This window comes from Penicillium lagena, assembly GCF_028827675.1.
Source record: "Penicillium lagena strain IBT 129212 chromosome Unknown utg000006l_segment0_segment0, whole genome shotgun sequence".
Taxonomy (NCBI): Eukaryota; Fungi; Ascomycota; class Eurotiomycetes; order Eurotiales; family Aspergillaceae; genus Penicillium; species Penicillium lagena.
The window spans coordinates 736528-752229 of NW_026623227.1; the positions used below are offsets into that span (position 1 = coordinate 736528).

At 52.4% G+C, this 15702-nt stretch overlaps 9 protein-coding genes across 9 annotated transcripts; 5 read left to right on the top strand and 4 right to left on the bottom strand.

Annotated features, from left to right (window-relative positions):
* Positions 1 to 219: 219 nt before the first annotated feature.
* Positions 220 to 1137, bottom strand: N7510_008441 (DSC3 family protein; the record flags this gene model as incomplete). The annotated part of the gene is made up of 1 exon (XM_056980366.1): positions 220 to 1137. One exon carries the CDS (start codon positions 1135 to 1137, stop codon positions 220 to 222), a length of 918 nt encoding a protein of 305 aa, XP_056830575.1.
* Positions 1138 to 1681: 544 nt separating this feature from the next.
* isa1 (Fe-binding Fe/S cluster assembly protein ISA1) lies at positions 1682 to 2404 on the bottom strand (the record flags this gene model as incomplete). Its single annotated transcript, XM_056980367.1, has 1 exon — positions 1682 to 2404. The coding sequence occupies one exon, from the start codon at positions 2402 to 2404 to the stop codon at positions 1682 to 1684; it is 723 nt and encodes a 240-aa protein (XP_056830576.1).
* A 681-nt stretch (positions 2405 to 3085) lies between these two features.
* N7510_008443 (ARMH3 family protein) lies at positions 3086 to 5456 on the top strand (the record flags this gene model as incomplete). The annotated part of the gene is made up of 7 exons (XM_056980368.1): positions 3086 to 3169; positions 3221 to 3343; positions 3399 to 3479; positions 3538 to 3691; positions 3741 to 4188; positions 4243 to 4653; positions 4709 to 5456. The coding sequence occupies 7 exons, from the start codon at positions 3086 to 3088 to the stop codon at positions 5454 to 5456; spliced, it is 2049 nt and encodes a 682-aa protein (XP_056830577.1).
* A 400-nt stretch (positions 5457 to 5856) lies between these two features.
* Positions 5857 to 7177, bottom strand: N7510_008444 (uncharacterized protein; the record flags this gene model as incomplete). Its single annotated transcript, XM_056980369.1, has 4 exons — positions 5857 to 6011; positions 6114 to 6501; positions 6577 to 6808; positions 7014 to 7177. The coding sequence occupies 4 exons, from the start codon at positions 7175 to 7177 to the stop codon at positions 5857 to 5859; spliced, it is 939 nt and encodes a 312-aa protein (XP_056830578.1).
* Positions 7178 to 7790: 613 nt separating this feature from the next.
* N7510_008445 (Cnl2/NKP2 family protein) lies at positions 7791 to 8402 on the top strand (the record flags this gene model as incomplete). The annotated part of the gene is made up of 1 exon (XM_056980370.1): positions 7791 to 8402. One exon carries the CDS (start codon positions 7791 to 7793, stop codon positions 8400 to 8402), a length of 612 nt encoding a protein of 203 aa, XP_056830579.1.
* A 624-nt stretch (positions 8403 to 9026) lies between these two features.
* N7510_008446 (Ctf8 family protein) lies at positions 9027 to 9521 on the top strand (the record flags this gene model as incomplete). Its single annotated transcript, XM_056980371.1, has 1 exon — positions 9027 to 9521. The coding sequence occupies one exon, from the start codon at positions 9027 to 9029 to the stop codon at positions 9519 to 9521; it is 495 nt and encodes a 164-aa protein (XP_056830580.1).
* A 507-nt stretch (positions 9522 to 10028) lies between these two features.
* N7510_008447 (M20 family metallopeptidase) lies at positions 10029 to 11418 on the bottom strand (the record flags this gene model as incomplete). Its single annotated transcript, XM_056980372.1, has 4 exons — positions 10029 to 10255; positions 10311 to 10450; positions 10500 to 11283; positions 11322 to 11418. 4 exons carry the CDS (start codon positions 11416 to 11418, stop codon positions 10029 to 10031), a joined length of 1248 nt encoding a protein of 415 aa, XP_056830581.1.
* A 568-nt stretch (positions 11419 to 11986) lies between these two features.
* N7510_008448 (formimidoylglutamate deiminase) lies at positions 11987 to 13324 on the top strand (the record flags this gene model as incomplete). The annotated part of the gene is made up of 1 exon (XM_056980373.1): positions 11987 to 13324. One exon carries the CDS (start codon positions 11987 to 11989, stop codon positions 13322 to 13324), a length of 1338 nt encoding a protein of 445 aa, XP_056830582.1.
* Positions 13325 to 14115: 791 nt separating this feature from the next.
* Positions 14116 to 15471, top strand: N7510_008449 (uncharacterized protein; the record flags this gene model as incomplete). The annotated part of the gene is made up of 1 exon (XM_056980374.1): positions 14116 to 15471. The coding sequence occupies one exon, from the start codon at positions 14116 to 14118 to the stop codon at positions 15469 to 15471; it is 1356 nt and encodes a 451-aa protein (XP_056830583.1).
* Between the last annotated feature and the right edge of the window lie 231 nt (positions 15472 to 15702).

Genomic DNA, 15702 nt, shown 5'->3' on the forward strand with positions numbered 1-15702 from the left:
GTACATATCATGGGGTATCTCGCAAAAACCAAAGAAAAAAACGCCATCATCCACCTATCAGAACCCCAACTCAACCAGCAAATCAATTCATAATCCTCATCCCCCCAAAAGCAGCATTCACAAGAACCCCAATAAAAACAGCCACACCCTTCCTCCAACTCCACACCCCTTCCTCCCTCCTTAACCACATCGCACAGCCTACCGGCCAAAAGAAACCCATCACCGCTCCCCAAAGCATATCGTCCATCGCGCCCCGCGAACCAGACCCAAGCCCCCCATCATCATCCCCTCCAATCCCCCCACCACCCCCGTCAAGCCCACCACCCCCGCCTGCGCCTGCGCAGCCGTCGACCCTTCGTCCATCCATCTGTCCTCTAGATCCCGCAGCTCTTCGCCGGAGGGCATGGTGTCCGGCGTACGGGAGACGGACTGCACGGCAAGGAATTGTGAGCGGAGGGCTGTTACCTCTGCGGGGGTAAAGCCTGCGGCGAGGAGGCGGTCGAAGCCGCGGGGGGCGGGCGTTGTCGTAGTGGTTGCAGCAGCAGTAGCAGTAGCAGGATGTTGTTGTTGATGTTGCCGAGGTTGTTTGGTTTGCGATCTGAAAAGATTCGAGCTAGTCTTCTCATAACCTTCATCCTTCCGTTGCTGTAGGAGCAGCGTTGAAGCCATGCCTGCCTCAGCGACTAGATCCGCGTCCGTCAGAGCGATATCCCCAATCGAGCAGTGGATATACAATCTAGGTCGTGTATCGCGCACAGGCTGCTTGCCCTTCCCCTTGCCCTTTCCATTTGCGGTAGAAGATCCATCATCGTGGTCTTCTTCACCATCATCGTCGTCGTCATCTGTGATAGGTAGGCGCGGGCTGCGACTTGGCGAAAGGGGCAGCTTCAGCGAGAAAGTTAACGGGGCTGTATCTTCTAGCCCGCGGCCGGCATAGATGAGACGGAGACGGTGCGCTGAGAGGGAGGGTGGTAGATTGGTGCGGATGAGCTGTTTCAGGCCTGCGCCTGTGGTAGATTCCGGTTCGGGGACGTCGAGGTGGAGGTCTGGGATGGAAGCTGAGAAGCGGACTGTTACGAGGAGGGGATCGGTGGTGGTGGTGTCGCTAGGTTGCGGGGAGAGGAAGGCGGAGGCCATGTTTGTTTGGTTGGTTCAATTTCGAGACATGAAGGGTTGTTTGGTTGAGAATGGGTTTGGTTCTGGGGGAAGGTGATCGATGGAAATGGACTGGGAAGTGTTTAAGCCTCTCTACCGGGAAGGGCCCCGTCATGTGACAACGCCTTCAAGGTGGACAATTTACAAGACAATGTTGGAGGGAATCAAATTTATATTCATCAAGAACGTCCATTGGACTATTCTACACAAAAGAGATCCTATCGGATGCGCGATCCATCTCAGCGCAGCAACAGAACAGACATGGTAGCCCGAAGACCAAATCTGTAGGAAGCCCAAGCGCGTAACCCAACGAAAGAACAGTGGAGAATAGAGAAGTGTATCAACTGGATATGGTGTGTATGTACTCGACCCGAAGCGAGTGGTCGTTCCAAAAAAAAGAGAACACCCCCATGATATAAAAAAGAACGCCGTGCGATGCAGTGTATAGCCAATGTATCAAAGAGTGCTGAAATTAGACCATGAAGGATTCACCGCATCCACATTGTTCCTCTAATATTCCAGTCAGTCAACTCAAACCACAAAAGCCATGGAGGTGGAAGGAGAGGGAAAACTCACTAATGTTAGGGTTACGGAAGACAAACCGCCTACTCAGCTTATCCTCTAGCCAGTCCATTTCACTGCCGATAATACTGAACAGGGCCTTGCTATCAATCAAGACCTTGACGCCATCCTGCTCGACCACCTCGTCGAACTTGCCAGGCTTCTCCACGTACTCCAGGTGATAGGCCAGCCCAGAGCAGCCGCGGTTCTTGACGCCCACACGAATGAATTTGGGGTCCGGCGAATCCATCAGTTTGCGAAGTTGTTCGATGGCCAGCGGTGTCACTTTCATGGCTGCCTTCCTCGCCCGCAGCGGTCGCCGAGGCTTGGTAGCGGGTTTGGCTGTGTTTGCGGTTGTAGTTGACGGGGCAGCGGACGGGGCAGATCTGGACTTCTGAGCCTCCCCCTCTGGCAGACTGATAGTGGAAGAGGTCTCTGTCTGCGAGACCTGTCGCTCAGGCGGAAAGTCTGCGGAGATGGAGGTGTCCGGAGTGCCCGCGCTGCGCGGCGGCGGGAAAGAGGAGGGCAGGGTGTGCGGACGGTACGCGGTAGCTGTTTGCATATCTCGCTTTGAGGACTGGTGAGCGCTTCCGTAGGAGGAGAAGGTGCGCAACACCGAGGTGCGCTGTGCCGAGGGCTTGATGGCCCATCGGAGAAGGGTGGCGGATGATGTCACTGGACGCTGCATGGCGCAAAAATGCATGGACAGGGGGAAGTCAATCCGGTCAGGGTGGGAACAGGGTAAATAGCTTATAGACACATGGGAAAGAGCCGGTATGGGCGAGGGAGACAAGAAGGTCAAGCGGGTTGGAAGAATGATGTGTTTTGTTCAACTGGGATGCTGCTTTCCCTCGGGCGATTAGCTAAGCCGGGTGGCAGGACTTGTAGCCAATCAGGGGAAAGGCATTTCAGTACATCGGGGTGGTGTGATTCGGACATGGATTCTTCAAGATTACAAAGGATTCTCGGTATATATTTTCAACTGTATTCATCCGTAGACCCCGGTCCATGCCATCGAGTCGCGGCACCGGCGCTATCGGCAGTGGAGTCAGCCCAGACACAGACGGGAACAGCGGGAAACCCCGATGACGGAAGAAAACGAGCGAGGAGAATCGAAGAGGTGGATTCATATCGGTGATAAATTCGAAGTAATCAAGATTTGGCTATAGTATCGAGGCTCGAAGACAGACATACACCGCCCGAAGAGGACATGTGGCTGGTTCCGCTGACAAAGTGGCTGGTGGAACTTCGTGTTTCATCCATTCATGGATCGTGAACTAGAGCCCCATTGAATTATTAAGTCTCGGAAAGAAAAGAGTGTCTTCGGTGATCCCTCGGCCGCTGCCGATCTATCAACCTAGGACTCACCATGGAAGCCTCTCCCTTGACCCAGCAGGCCAGACCCGAGATCTTCAAGCCGAAGATCGTCCAGCTGTACGAGAACCTGTTCAAGGTACGCCTCCCGCCGCTCCCCCATATTGTTCCCATCTGATCACACGTCCAGTCCCCCGACGACAGTGAGCCCTCTGAGGGCTTCTGGCGGGAATTCTTCCTCTTGCCGCCAGACCGTGCGCGGCTGCACGCCCTGCTGGACGCGTTGAGCCCGGACGACATATTAGGCGTACAGGTGTGTAGTGTACGCTTCCATTCATTGCAGGTCCTCTCGCTAACCCACGGCCCAGGCGCAAACGCAGAATCTCTTTGCCCGCGCGGTGCGCGAGGCAGCATCTGGGGTCTCGCCAGCAGACGCGTATGCGCTCGATGTGAGTATTTGTATGATGTATCGTTGGGGGACAGCGTCAATCTAACTCCCATTGGTAGACACTGTCGGTCTTCTTGACCAGCGTGCTGAGCAAAAAATACACCAATCCCAGCTCGGACGTCATCACCGTCCTTGCAGGTCTGGATGCAGTGGACCGGGTCATCCCCGAATTCGTGGCTGTCCTAGACCGGATCATCCGTAATGGGGGCGGATGTAAGTTTCTCTGTACGATTGAACCCGCCAGTGTTTTAACCGTTGCCAGTTGACCTCCGTCTCAAGGCCATCAAGGCCGCGATTGCAATGACCAGCGGAGCATACAAGACCAGTCTCGTTTCGTATTTCACGCACCGAGATCTGTTCCCGTCATTGATGAAGTATGTTCATGAATCTGATACCCATCTGCAAATATTCGACCCGTTTCTTCTGCTCGGGCTGCTGGCGAACTACAACAAGTTCGAGTTCCAAAACCCCTACCAGCTCCGGCTGGATGACTTTGTCAATGAGTCCAGCATCCAAAAGATTGTCAAGGGGGTCGGCCTGGCATGCGCGGGTCTGCGAAATGGTTATGTCGCTGTGCAAGACGATGTCCCGGAAGGCTGGACCTTGACGAGCACGTTGGTCTTCTTCGGCTTGCGCGCCCTGGCTCCCGGTGCACGGGACAAGGCCAACCCGCCAACTGCGGAAGAGGCGAAAGGCATGTTTGCGGCGCTGTAAGTGTTCGTGCCTTGAATGCTCTGGCCAAATTACTGATATGTAACCTGCAGTCCCGCGCAAGAGGCTGCCATCTTGCTGCCCACGTACGACTTCACCAACTCGAACAAGCTCTTCGGGTATCATCTCGTTCATCTGCCGGCAGAGAAGAGCAACGAAGAATCTCCTCTGTCTAGTTTCCTCTCTGTGTCCTCCTATATTCTGCAACACGCATACCGCTCCGTCCGGTGTTCGCACTACGCCGAGCTGAACCTGTTCACTCTTCGCATCCTCGTCGAGGACCCGACTCTCTGCAAGCACATTTGCAGCGAGGAGGGCAAGCGCCGCGTGCGGCTATGTCGACAGAGACAGCCATACTTACCGCTTGTCAACGGGGACCGAGTCGTCGCCACAGTCATCTTCGATATTATGATCGATACCATCTCGCACAACCTGCGCCGACGGCTAGACGTCAACATCTACAGGTAGGAACCGAGTGTCCCCGAAACTCAAACTTCCACTAATTGTGCTTCCTTCCAGCCATGCTATCGCAATCACCCTCCGCCTACTAACCTACCTCTCCGTGAACAAAATCCGCCTCACATACCACTGGTCGGAGCTCTGGCGCACTTTACTCTCCCTCATGCGCTTCCTAACCACCTACGCGGCCGACCTCTCTACCAACCCGCGCACGCAAACCCTAACCACCTCGCTCGCCGATCTAATCGCCTTCTGCGTCTCCGGCGGCGACACCTTCCTCCCCGACCCAGCCTCCTATGACGACCTGTTTTACAAGCTCGTAGAAACGGGGCCCATCCTCGCGAAATTCCGCCGTGTCTTCAACTCCCCCTCTTCTTCCAATACTTCCGTATCCAAACCAGCCGATGCAGCAGCTGCTGCAATAGTCTCAACACCAGACACACAACCCCGCCTCGCATCAATCGACACTCTCCTCTCCGTCTCAACGCACTTCTACACTCTACTCTTTCACTCAGACGGCGGCGCAGACCCTACCGCCACACCGGCCACTCCTGTTGTCCCAGCATCTGCATCTGATAGTCCAAACCCCGACGTCGATCCTACCCCCGTTGCGCTGCCTTCAATCAAAAAGAAGAATCTCAGCCCGCGCGAGGTCCATCGCATTATCAAGCAGGGGTACGATACGCTGAGCATCCAGCCGCCAGAGGGATTGAGTGCTTGGGCGAAGTGGCGCGAGACCGAGTGGAAGGGGGAGTTGAAGCGTGGGGCTAGGGTTGCGGTTGAGGATGCGAGGATGTTGGTTTCTTGAGAAAGAGTGCGTGGGGTATTGGTTGGTTAGTTGGATGAATGAGTACAGCGAGTGATGAGTAGCGAGGGAGGGGGACGATGGGGTTGTGTTTCTTTCTGTTTTCTTTACTTAACAGATATCCCAACTAGAGAATGCATGCACAGTGCTTTACTTGATTATTAGGCACGAAACGCGCAGAGAATTAACTGTCACCGTTTATGAAGAAGACAGAGAGTAGATAGGAGTCTCAATTCAATCTCAATTTCCCCTATGGCGCCCGCCGACGAAACAAACCAACCATGTAGTCAAGACACGACAAGCTAAGAAACCAAACAACAACAAGGAACAAGGGAACAGCGCATCCGAAAGTCACCAGAACAAGAGCAAGAACCTCTCTCTCTCTGGCATAAACGGGCGTTCATCATTTATGAGTACTCTCGGCAGGCACGTAGTTTGTCGAGAAGTACTTCTCCGAGTGCCTGCTCAGCCACATGGCCAGCTTGGAGATTTCCTCGCGCAGACGATTCGTGGATTGGAGGTCCATGTTTGTTTGGGCCATCAGTTCGGGCATCGTGCCTGAAACCGCGTTAGCATGATTACTTCGACAATTCTTCAATTATGCAGAGAGAAACGGAAGAGAGAACAATAAAGGAGAGGAGAGGAGAGGAGAAAACATACTGAAAAGCCGAATCAAATGCTCCGCACCATAGACATCAATAGGCCCCTTATTCGCCAGCTCCCCGGTAGCCGCCTCGCACTTCTTGCGCAGATTGCGGTACTGCGGGCGCTCATACCGATACAGCAGAATCTTATCAAGGCACTTGTCGAAATACTCCTGCATGCCTGCAACGACCTCATCGAGGACGTCTTCATCGGCCGCGGAAGAACTGCGCTTGGGCTGTTCCTCGTCGTACCAGTCCTGCAGGATCGTGCGCACGGGGTACTTGGACGGCAGGGCGACGACGCACTGGTTCTTCGTCACTTGCTCCCAGTCGTCGACGAGGAGGGACTTGAGATTGTCCGGCATGATGATGCGGATAGAGGGGCGCGTATGGAACGTGTCCTCCTGTATGTCATCGTAAGCACGGAATTTTATTTAGGGAAGTCACCAGGGAAGAAAATCAAGGAAGGAGGAAAATACCTTTTCAATGTCATGGTCTCGGGCTCGCTTGGTGCCGCGCCCGGGCACGGAGCCGCGGTCTTCGCTGTCGCGCGCTGAGCTTTGGTCGGACGTGCCACGCTTCTTGGTGGAGGAGGGTTTGGTGCTCTTTGCGCGCAAAGCGGACTCAGCTTCGCGCCGGAGACTGGTGGCCAGCTCGCGGTTGTCTTCTGTTGCTTTGCGGAGGCGGTCTTCTAGGACCCAGTCGTCCCAGCTGAGGAAGGGCCGTTAGCGTCAGCATGTTTCTTCCTTTGGGGGATCATCTTCGTTGAGATGATTTCTGTGCAGTAGTTTTCATTTCTTTTCTTTTCAGGGGAGGTTGGGAAGGGAATGAAAGCATCATTCGTGTGGTTTGTTTCTTCCACTCAGGCAAAAAGGTGGCAAGGGAGTAATCTCCTCAAACAGATGTTGAAACTTACGTGTTCTTCCAGCCCTTGTAGTGTACTAGGTACTCAAAGGGACTTTTGCGGTCGCTGGAGTCCTTGTGTCTCAGGTCGAGGATCTTTGCATCGTACAGGATGTCATGGTGGAAGCAGAGCACCTTCTCCTCCTTGTTGTACATGGATGCATAGGCTGGCGCCATTTTGACAAGACAGCAATAAAATAAAATGAAGTCGGTTCAGACACCAGCTAGGTGGTAGGGTGTCGAGATGATGGATGGATGCTCTCGCCTCGTGTTCTTCGGACGAGCAAACTTGGGCTGGACTGGCACAACGCAATCAGATCGAAAGGCGTGAGCACTCTCTCTGGGAACGCCGCACTCTGGCTAGACTTTTGCTTGACTCCGAAACCACTGCGCTCAAGAGTGGCGATATCAGAGTTGGGCGTTATGGAAGACTCGAAATGGCCAGCACCGCGAGGGCCACGTCCAAGCAGGAAATACAAGTTCAGATCAGAGCAAAAGAACCGGTTCAGTGAGCTAGATCAGATCGCTAAACATGAGAATCAGCGCCGAGTGCAGGGTTGGTGGGAGGTGGTGTTTTCGTGGATTGAACGGGAGAAGCAAAAAGACGCGCCCCCTTGACTTGACTGGCTCGATCATTGGCGGGCCTCGCCTCTTCTTCACCCAAACACCTGGTCGCTATTATTGTCGCAACACCACCACTCCAGTAACAATACTGGATTATTACCCACTACGCGTAATTCATTTAATCACTCGTCATCCAGGCAGTCAGTCAGACAATCAATCGATCATTATGGCGCCCCCCTCAGAGGAATCCATCCTGAGCAACTTCCTGCTCTCCCCAGCGTCCCTGCCAACAGTAATGACGCTCCAAAAATTCACTGAGCTCTTCCCCAAGCGCTTGCGCGCCCACCCACACATCCGGGCCTTGTACCGGGAATTGCAGCAAGTGCGCGAGCAAGACATGGACCGCGTGAACTCCAACATCGACCTCGAGCTGAAGCAAGGCCAGAAGCAGCGCGCGGAACTGCGCAAGGCCAGCATGGCCGCTGGTGTCGATGAGTCTCAGGCCGACGAGCAGCGCGAAACAGATCTCGACCTACATCTGTTCGGGCAGCCTTCTGCCGCTGCTGGTGCTGGTGCGCCGGAAGATTATCACTCACCGGCTAGCCTCCTGGCTGCGATGGAGGCTGCGTCTGCGAATGTGGAGCGCGAGATTGCTGGTGTGGATGCGGAGGCAGCGCAGCTTTTGGAGATCTTGACTGCGTCGGTGGGCGATATGAGTGACCTGCGCTACGGCAAATTGCAAGGGCCCTCGGGCTCGGCGGAGGACAGAGTCGGGGAGGCAATTCAGGGTTTGCGGACTCTGGAGGATACGTGCTACCAGGCTAGCCATGGGTCTTGAGGGTTTATTGTGTGTCCAGCAACAAGTGAGTTGATTTCTTGTTGGCTATGAACTTGAGCTGACTCTGCAAGTAGTTTCAACATGTCTGGAACCTGGATATGACTGTCCAGATCTCATCTTCCGCCTGAATTCAGGAGCAGTCACAGCCACAGCCACCTGCGAGAACTTCACGCGTTGGAGAAAATCCAGAATGTTCCAACCAGTCGACTCTAGCCTGGACCACAGACAGAGTCACGCCTACCAGCGCCCTCTCCAACCGGCCTCGAGTGTTACAGCACAGCAACGTGCCGGAGAGGTTCTCAGCACAGATCTGGGGACGCTTTTCTGAAAGCTGATTCGAAATAATCCGTTTTGTATGAGGTCGATGACGAGAGTGGTGCGAGGCGCAGAGGAGCGCCAGCGAGATGAAATGGATACCGGGGCCAAGATAGCTCCCGCAGTTTGTCAGGAACATATTTTGTGAATGTTATAGAGTGCTCCTAGCCAAAATTGCCGTAGTTACTCTTTTGTCTACTATTACCCAATCCGGCCACTCCGCGCGGCTCGCGCGTCGCCCAACTTCAACGCGTCTCCCACTGCCACTTCTTTACCACCACCATTACCACCACACATCATCTCTTCAACATGCCCTCAATACGCCTCCATCCCAGGCCCTCCGCGCCTACACCAAACTACTCCAATACATCCTCACAGCCAATCCACAACCCACTCCCGCCCCTCCTCCAAACCCCCACAGGCCTCGCCCTCCTCGAACTCCAAGGCACAATCAACCTACCCACCCTCCCCGACTCCAACTCCAACTCGCACGACTCCTCCTCATCACCCTCAGGGCCAGAATCAGAATCAGATTCCTCCTTCGAAACCCCCGTCGGCAAACTCATATTCCCGGACTACACAGCCCACACCGCACCCGAGGATACCAAGTGGATGAAGCGCGCTTATCTCTATGTTGGGCGGTACCAGCGCATGACCGGCGAAGTGAAGAAGCTGCCACGGCCCATTGCAGTGGTGCAGAAGCGGACGGGCACTGGCGTGGAGCAGGAAGAGCTGGAGGTGGTCGAGGTGGTGCGGTTTAAGATTGTTTTTCAGAGTCGACCGGAGCCCGTGAATGATGTGTGATGTGGTTGAAATCTTGGTACATCCAACTACATACGACTGGCCGGCGACAGCTACTGGCTCCGCTATGCCAAAGTCACCCCCAAATCAGATTCCACGGGAAGGAATGTGGCGCGGGTTATACGTACTGTTATATGCGGCTATGACTGACGATCTTCCCCTGACCATCTAAAAGACGATGTCGTCTCACTGAAGGAGTTGGTGTTAAGACTGGGACCTGCGGTCATGACCGGTCATAGGGGATATGCCTGCGCCGTGACCCACGCAATGCTGTACTGTGTAAATGGTTTTCTACTCTTTGCCTCTTCCCTTCCTTTGAGGAACAACAAGCATACCAAAAGGGAAATGCTATCGGAGTCAATCGATGAAATCGTTAGATGCGAAGTTGTGGGCATTATGTTCTTGGCTAATCCTTGCTACTAAAACCCACTGTACTTAATTTACAGGCTCCTCCCTGTCTTACAACCAAACCACACCATGTCACTCGGTTTCAACACTAGACGTAGCCTTTTAGCACATCATATGTTCAAACTCCTTTCGTACCTCCTTGGCAAAAGTATCGTCACTCAGAACTTTGAAGGCTGTAGCCGCCATTGCCTTACTTGTAGCAAGGGTTAAATGATGAGATTCTTCTGTCCTTGCAGCTGCTGTGAATTCAGGTGTGTGGTTTACGACCCCCTCATCGGTCGGTATCCAGTAACATGGATGTATTCCGGGACAGGCGTGTGTTACATTTCCTAAGCACGATCATTAGTCGCCTTCATCAAACAAAGACAACGAAAAGGCTATTACCCATGTCTGTAGAATAGGACCCAAGCCACGGTGCTAGCTCGTTCAGGTTATCATACTGCGGGATATCGAGCCTGTCCATCGCTGCCAGGTACACAGCAGAAAGAGCACGGTTGGGTCTCAGATCGGAATATTCATTGGTCCTTGCGAATAGTCAGTATACTCGATTGAAGGGCGGAAGACAATACCAACAGTTCAATGTTGACCTTGCACCCAGTCGAGATAGCAGCGCCCTCAAAACAGCGGATGGCCCGCTCATTCAACTCACGCGCTTCCTTTAACGTTTTACTTCTCAGATTATAGTTCAACACACTCTGTGGCGTGATGACATTCGGTGCCTCTCCCCCTTTGAGAATGACGATACCTATTCTCTCATAAGGCTTGATTTGCTGTCGAAGCAAACCAATCCCGTTGTAGGCCATCACAGCAGCATCGAGTGCATTTATGCCCTCGTGGGGCATCAAAGCGCCATGCGCCGGCTTACCAGTAAAGGTAGCCTTGACTTTGATGCTGGCAACACAAGTACCAAAGGGGATGCCTTTAGAGAACCCCGTTGGTGTACTCATGACTGAGGCGGACATTGGATGCGTCATAAAACTCGCATCAACGTCTTTGTACGCACCAGCATTGAGAAGTTTGATCTTCCCGCCACCACCCTCTTCTGCCGGAGTACCGAGGAGACGAACGCGACCAGGGATTTTGTACTTTTTCAAAGCCGCGACAGTCCCGATGAATCCGGCAATTGAGCCCATGGCGATGAGATTATGGCCGCAGGCATGGCCGATCCCGGGAAGGGCGTCATACTCGCAGTTGAAGTTGACCACGCGCCCCTCAGAGCCATACTCGGCTGACAAAGAAGTCTCCAGTCCGTGGGCATGTTCGGTGACCTTAAAGCCTTGGCTGGTGAGGAAAGCGGCCACGTTGTCGTGGGCTTTGTGTTCGCTGTAGCCGAGTTCCGGATTCTCGTGAATCTGGACTGTATTAGAACGACTCTTTGGGCTTTAACTGACCTACATACCTTGATACTGAGCTCTCTTAGTTCAGGATCCAACTCTTCGATGCCTTTGTCGATAGTGAGCTGTACATCCTCGTCTGTCGAACTTTGCGTCATCGTGAGGAGACTGCCTGCTTCAGCACAGCTGATCGTATGAATGTGTGTTATGGAAACGAAGAGATTTTCAAGGATGAGACCGGTTTTTGAATACTAAGTGACACTGGTGGAGTGACCCTGGTGGTTCAAAACTTTAGCAGGCGCTTCAATTATCTCAAGAGGGATTGCCGAGTATGTGACGCGCAATACCCGAATATTGCCGACTTTCTGTCAAATGGCGGCTGTATTTTCAGAGTTGGAATTAGTTAGCGTAAAAGATAGGAAGATTGGCAACGCGGGGAAGGGTTATACGATGCTAACCAGAACTGTCCAAGGGTAGGCGCTTCTATTATCTCAATTAGGACTAGCGTGTACATATGACGTACAATGCCCGCGCGTTGTTGACTTTCTCCCGAACGGCGGTTGTATTTGCAGAATTGGAGTTAGAGCTGGGCTCGATATAGAGGACAAGCGTAAACTTTTCTTCGTCTTGTTAGCCCAATACCGATGCCGGTGCGAGTCCAGAATTTTATATATAAACAACGACCAATGAACGGTGTTAGCAGCCAGTCGTCGATGAAGTGGTAAGATGAAGTCCTTTCGCTTTAAAGCCATTCTGGAGGATTCTGGCTGGCTCGAAAATGCAGTCGTCTCTATTGATGATGCGGGAAGGATCGCTTCTGTTTCACAAACAGACGTTGTGGGCGCAGAGTTTATCAATGGCTACGCTCTTCCGGCCTTTCAAAATGCGCATTCCCACGCCTTCCAATATGCGATGGCTGGACTCGGGGAGAACCATGCCGGCGACGATGATTTCTGGTCATGGCGCGAAATGATGTACCAGCTGGCCCTCGAACTCGACCCCGAGAGTTTGGAAACAATTGCTCAAATGTTCTACACTGAGCTTGTGCGAAACGGCTATTCAAATGTGGCCGAGTTTCATTATATACATCACGATAAAGACGGGGTACCATACACGAATCTCGCAGAGATGGGCGAAGCGCTTGTCAAAGCTGCGCGCAATGCAGGAATCAAAATCACGCTGATCCCCATCTTTTATCAAAAGGGCAGCTTCGGCGTCGAACCGAATGAACGGCAAAAGAGGTTTATTTCGAAATCCTTCGACGATTACAAGCGGCTGTTCGAAGCTTCTGCAGAAGTATGCCAAAGATACAAGCACGCCAACGTCGCAGTCGGTGTTCATTCGATGCGCGGCGTCGAAACGACGGATATTATACGCGCCGCAACCGAGCTGCCCGACGACGTTCCCTTTCATATACACATTTCGGAGCAGCTCAAAGAAGTCGAAGACTCGCAGGCATTCCTGGGCAAACGGCCAGTTGAATGGATGCTCGAGAATATCAACTTGAATGAAAGGTTTCACCTTGTCCATGCGACCCACCTGACACAGACAGAGACCAGAAATCTGGCAAAATCGCATGCGAACGTCGTGCTTTGTCCGAGTACGGAAGGAAATCTGGGCGACGGACTCTTTCCACTGAGAGATTATCAGGATTTTGGTGGCAATTGGAGCATTGGCACGGACAGTAATATCGGCTTGAACCCGTTAGAGGAATTGCGCCTGCTGGATTACGGACAACGACTGATATCTCACAAGCGCAATACATTCGGCAATGATGCTGGTTTGTTTGCACTAACGAAGGCAATCATTTCTGGGCGCCGCGGGATGAACAATTTCGAAACGGGATTTTTCACTGTTGGCGCGGATTTCGACGCCTGTGTCCTCGATGCGAATGCGCCACTATTGGCTAACGTGAAAATGGAGAATCTGGCATCTTCAATACTCTATTCAGCCGATGCATCCCACTTCTGTGGCACTTTTATTGCCGGAAAATTGATTCAAAAAGACCACAGCTACGACTTGATAAAGCAAAAATTTGTGGAATGCGTTAACAAATTTCGCTAAGTGTTTAAAGGAGACTGAGAGATAGCACAGATACATATTCGAGATAAGCAAGAGACACAATCCTCACTCGCCCATTGGATCCGCAATCCTCCCCACACTAGGGTATTGCATTATGTATAGGTGTTACGACTAGTGAAGTGGGGGCGTAGGGGGACTGCGCAAGACTTTGGGAACCGACTTCCCACGGTCCCGGGTAGTTATAACCTTGGCTGGTCAGATCAGCCTAAGGCAGTCACCCACCGACCCCTCGCTCTTGCGCAGCCCAGAGATTATTAAATTGGCTTTAGTATCTCCTAAGTTTCACTTACCGAGGTGCATACTTCCCCATCTTAACGACGGCTCTTACACTCATCTCGCGCCGCTTCATTGAGCACTTAATTTCCAACTGCCATGGATCTGAACGGCCGGCAGGTAAAAGGTCGGAGCAGAAATGGATGCTGGACATGTAGATCACGGTATGTAGCCTTTACAAGAATATTTCCAATTCGGCGGATGACTCAATGGACTAATCCGTGACTAGAAAGAAGAAATGCAGCGGTGTCAACTTCCCGTGCCAGCAATGCACGCGATTGGGTTTGATCTGCGACTTCCAGCCCCGGCTCATTTGGGAAACCGATGAAAGAAGACCAGGCATAAGAAGTCGCGGCCCAAAGAAAGGCACCAAGCGCCGGACGACTACGGAAAATAAACCACCTCGACTGCTCTCTCTCCCTGGCGTTGATTCGACCCCCGATGATCCTTCTGGCCGTAGCACTGAAGATAACTGTCCTCTATCCATATCCGAAACAGAAATGTTTGCATGGAATATTGGGTGGCACCAACACTTCAGCGACTTCCCAGGCCTTGATGCCATGGAGTTTCACCTTCTAGAACACTACATCCACAGGTTCTCTCGCACGTATCCGGCATTTCCTGGTCCCGATAACTCTTTTCTTTCGGTCTTTGTGCCTCTTGCTGCCAAGAGCAGCCTGGTACTCCACTCTCTCCTCGCCCTGAGCGGTATTCAAGGACTGGATCAATCGAATGTGGAGGTCAAGGCCAAAACGCTTCGAATACGGCAGCGAGCCTTAGTAGGTTGCAGGCAGCTGGTAACACGAAGTGCATCTGTGTCATCTCATCGGCCACTCGACAATATGAGCGAGGATGATTTGCTATATCTTCTAGCCAGTTGCATGTTACTCTTGCTATATGAGAAACTTACAGGCGAGGGCCAGGCAAACTGGCAGCCACATTTTCAATTTATCAGGGAAGTGGTTGCGTGCTATCAATCCCGCTTCATGAAACCCTCGTCCTCACGGATGACGGGGACATTCTGTTTTCTGCATAGCCTTTTTGCTTATCACGATCTCCTGCGAGCCATGCAGCTCAGGACAAAGGTGTTTTCTACCTTCTATGAGAACAGTGGTGGGTTGCTCCTCAATTTCTGCTACCAACGTGGCTGGTCACTAATTTCAGTAGGAGAAAGAGACTCGAAATTTTACTACCCCCGCCTCATGGTACGCATCTGCGCGGCAGATGTGACCGTGACGGAGGCTGACATTTATTCTTGGGATGGCAATATGTCGTGGCTACCAAGTTTTCCTCTTGGTCGTTCGATAGATTGTCATAGCAGGATATCGGGGACAGCCGGCGACAATAGCAGTGACTGGCTGCGAAGGGACGAGACACGTAGTTTGATCCACACCGGGAGTAAAAAGGTTGACAACCTTTCGATGCTCTCTGATCTCTACCGCATCACTGCATTCCTTCTCCACAAACAGATTTGGGATGCACAGCACTTGGAAAGCGGAAACCCGAGGAGCTTGATGGCTTGTGATGTTCAGAACCAATTGTTGCAGCGGAGTGAGCTGGCTGCGCAAGGGATAAGCCTGATCCAGGAACTGCTTCAGGGATTAAGCTTCAAGAGCACGCTTCTGTGGCCCATCGGAATCATTATGAGAGACCTCATTCCCGAGCAAGTGGCCGAACGAGAGTGTCTGATAGCTTGCCTTGATTCTCTATCTGAGTATTTTCACATGAAGCACTTCACCTGCTTGCGGGCCTCCCTAGAACTGTCTTGGTCTCAGGCAGCCCACGGTCAAGGCAGATCGGATCAAAGTGTAGGCTTCAATACCTCCACCACAGGGGACACCATGCTACTAGGGTGACCATGTTATTATTCAACTTGTGCTCCTTTTTTATCAACTAGTCATAGATGAGATCCTTCCGGGCTTGTCGAGGATAGATAGCACAGATCTCCAGGATAATTAAAAAGATAGGCAATTAGCTTCTTCATCGGATCATCTATATCGAGCACGGCTCCTAACTCCAATTCTGAAAATACAGCCGCCGCTAGGAGACAGTCCGTATTTTACGTCAGACGTATACACTAGCCCTAA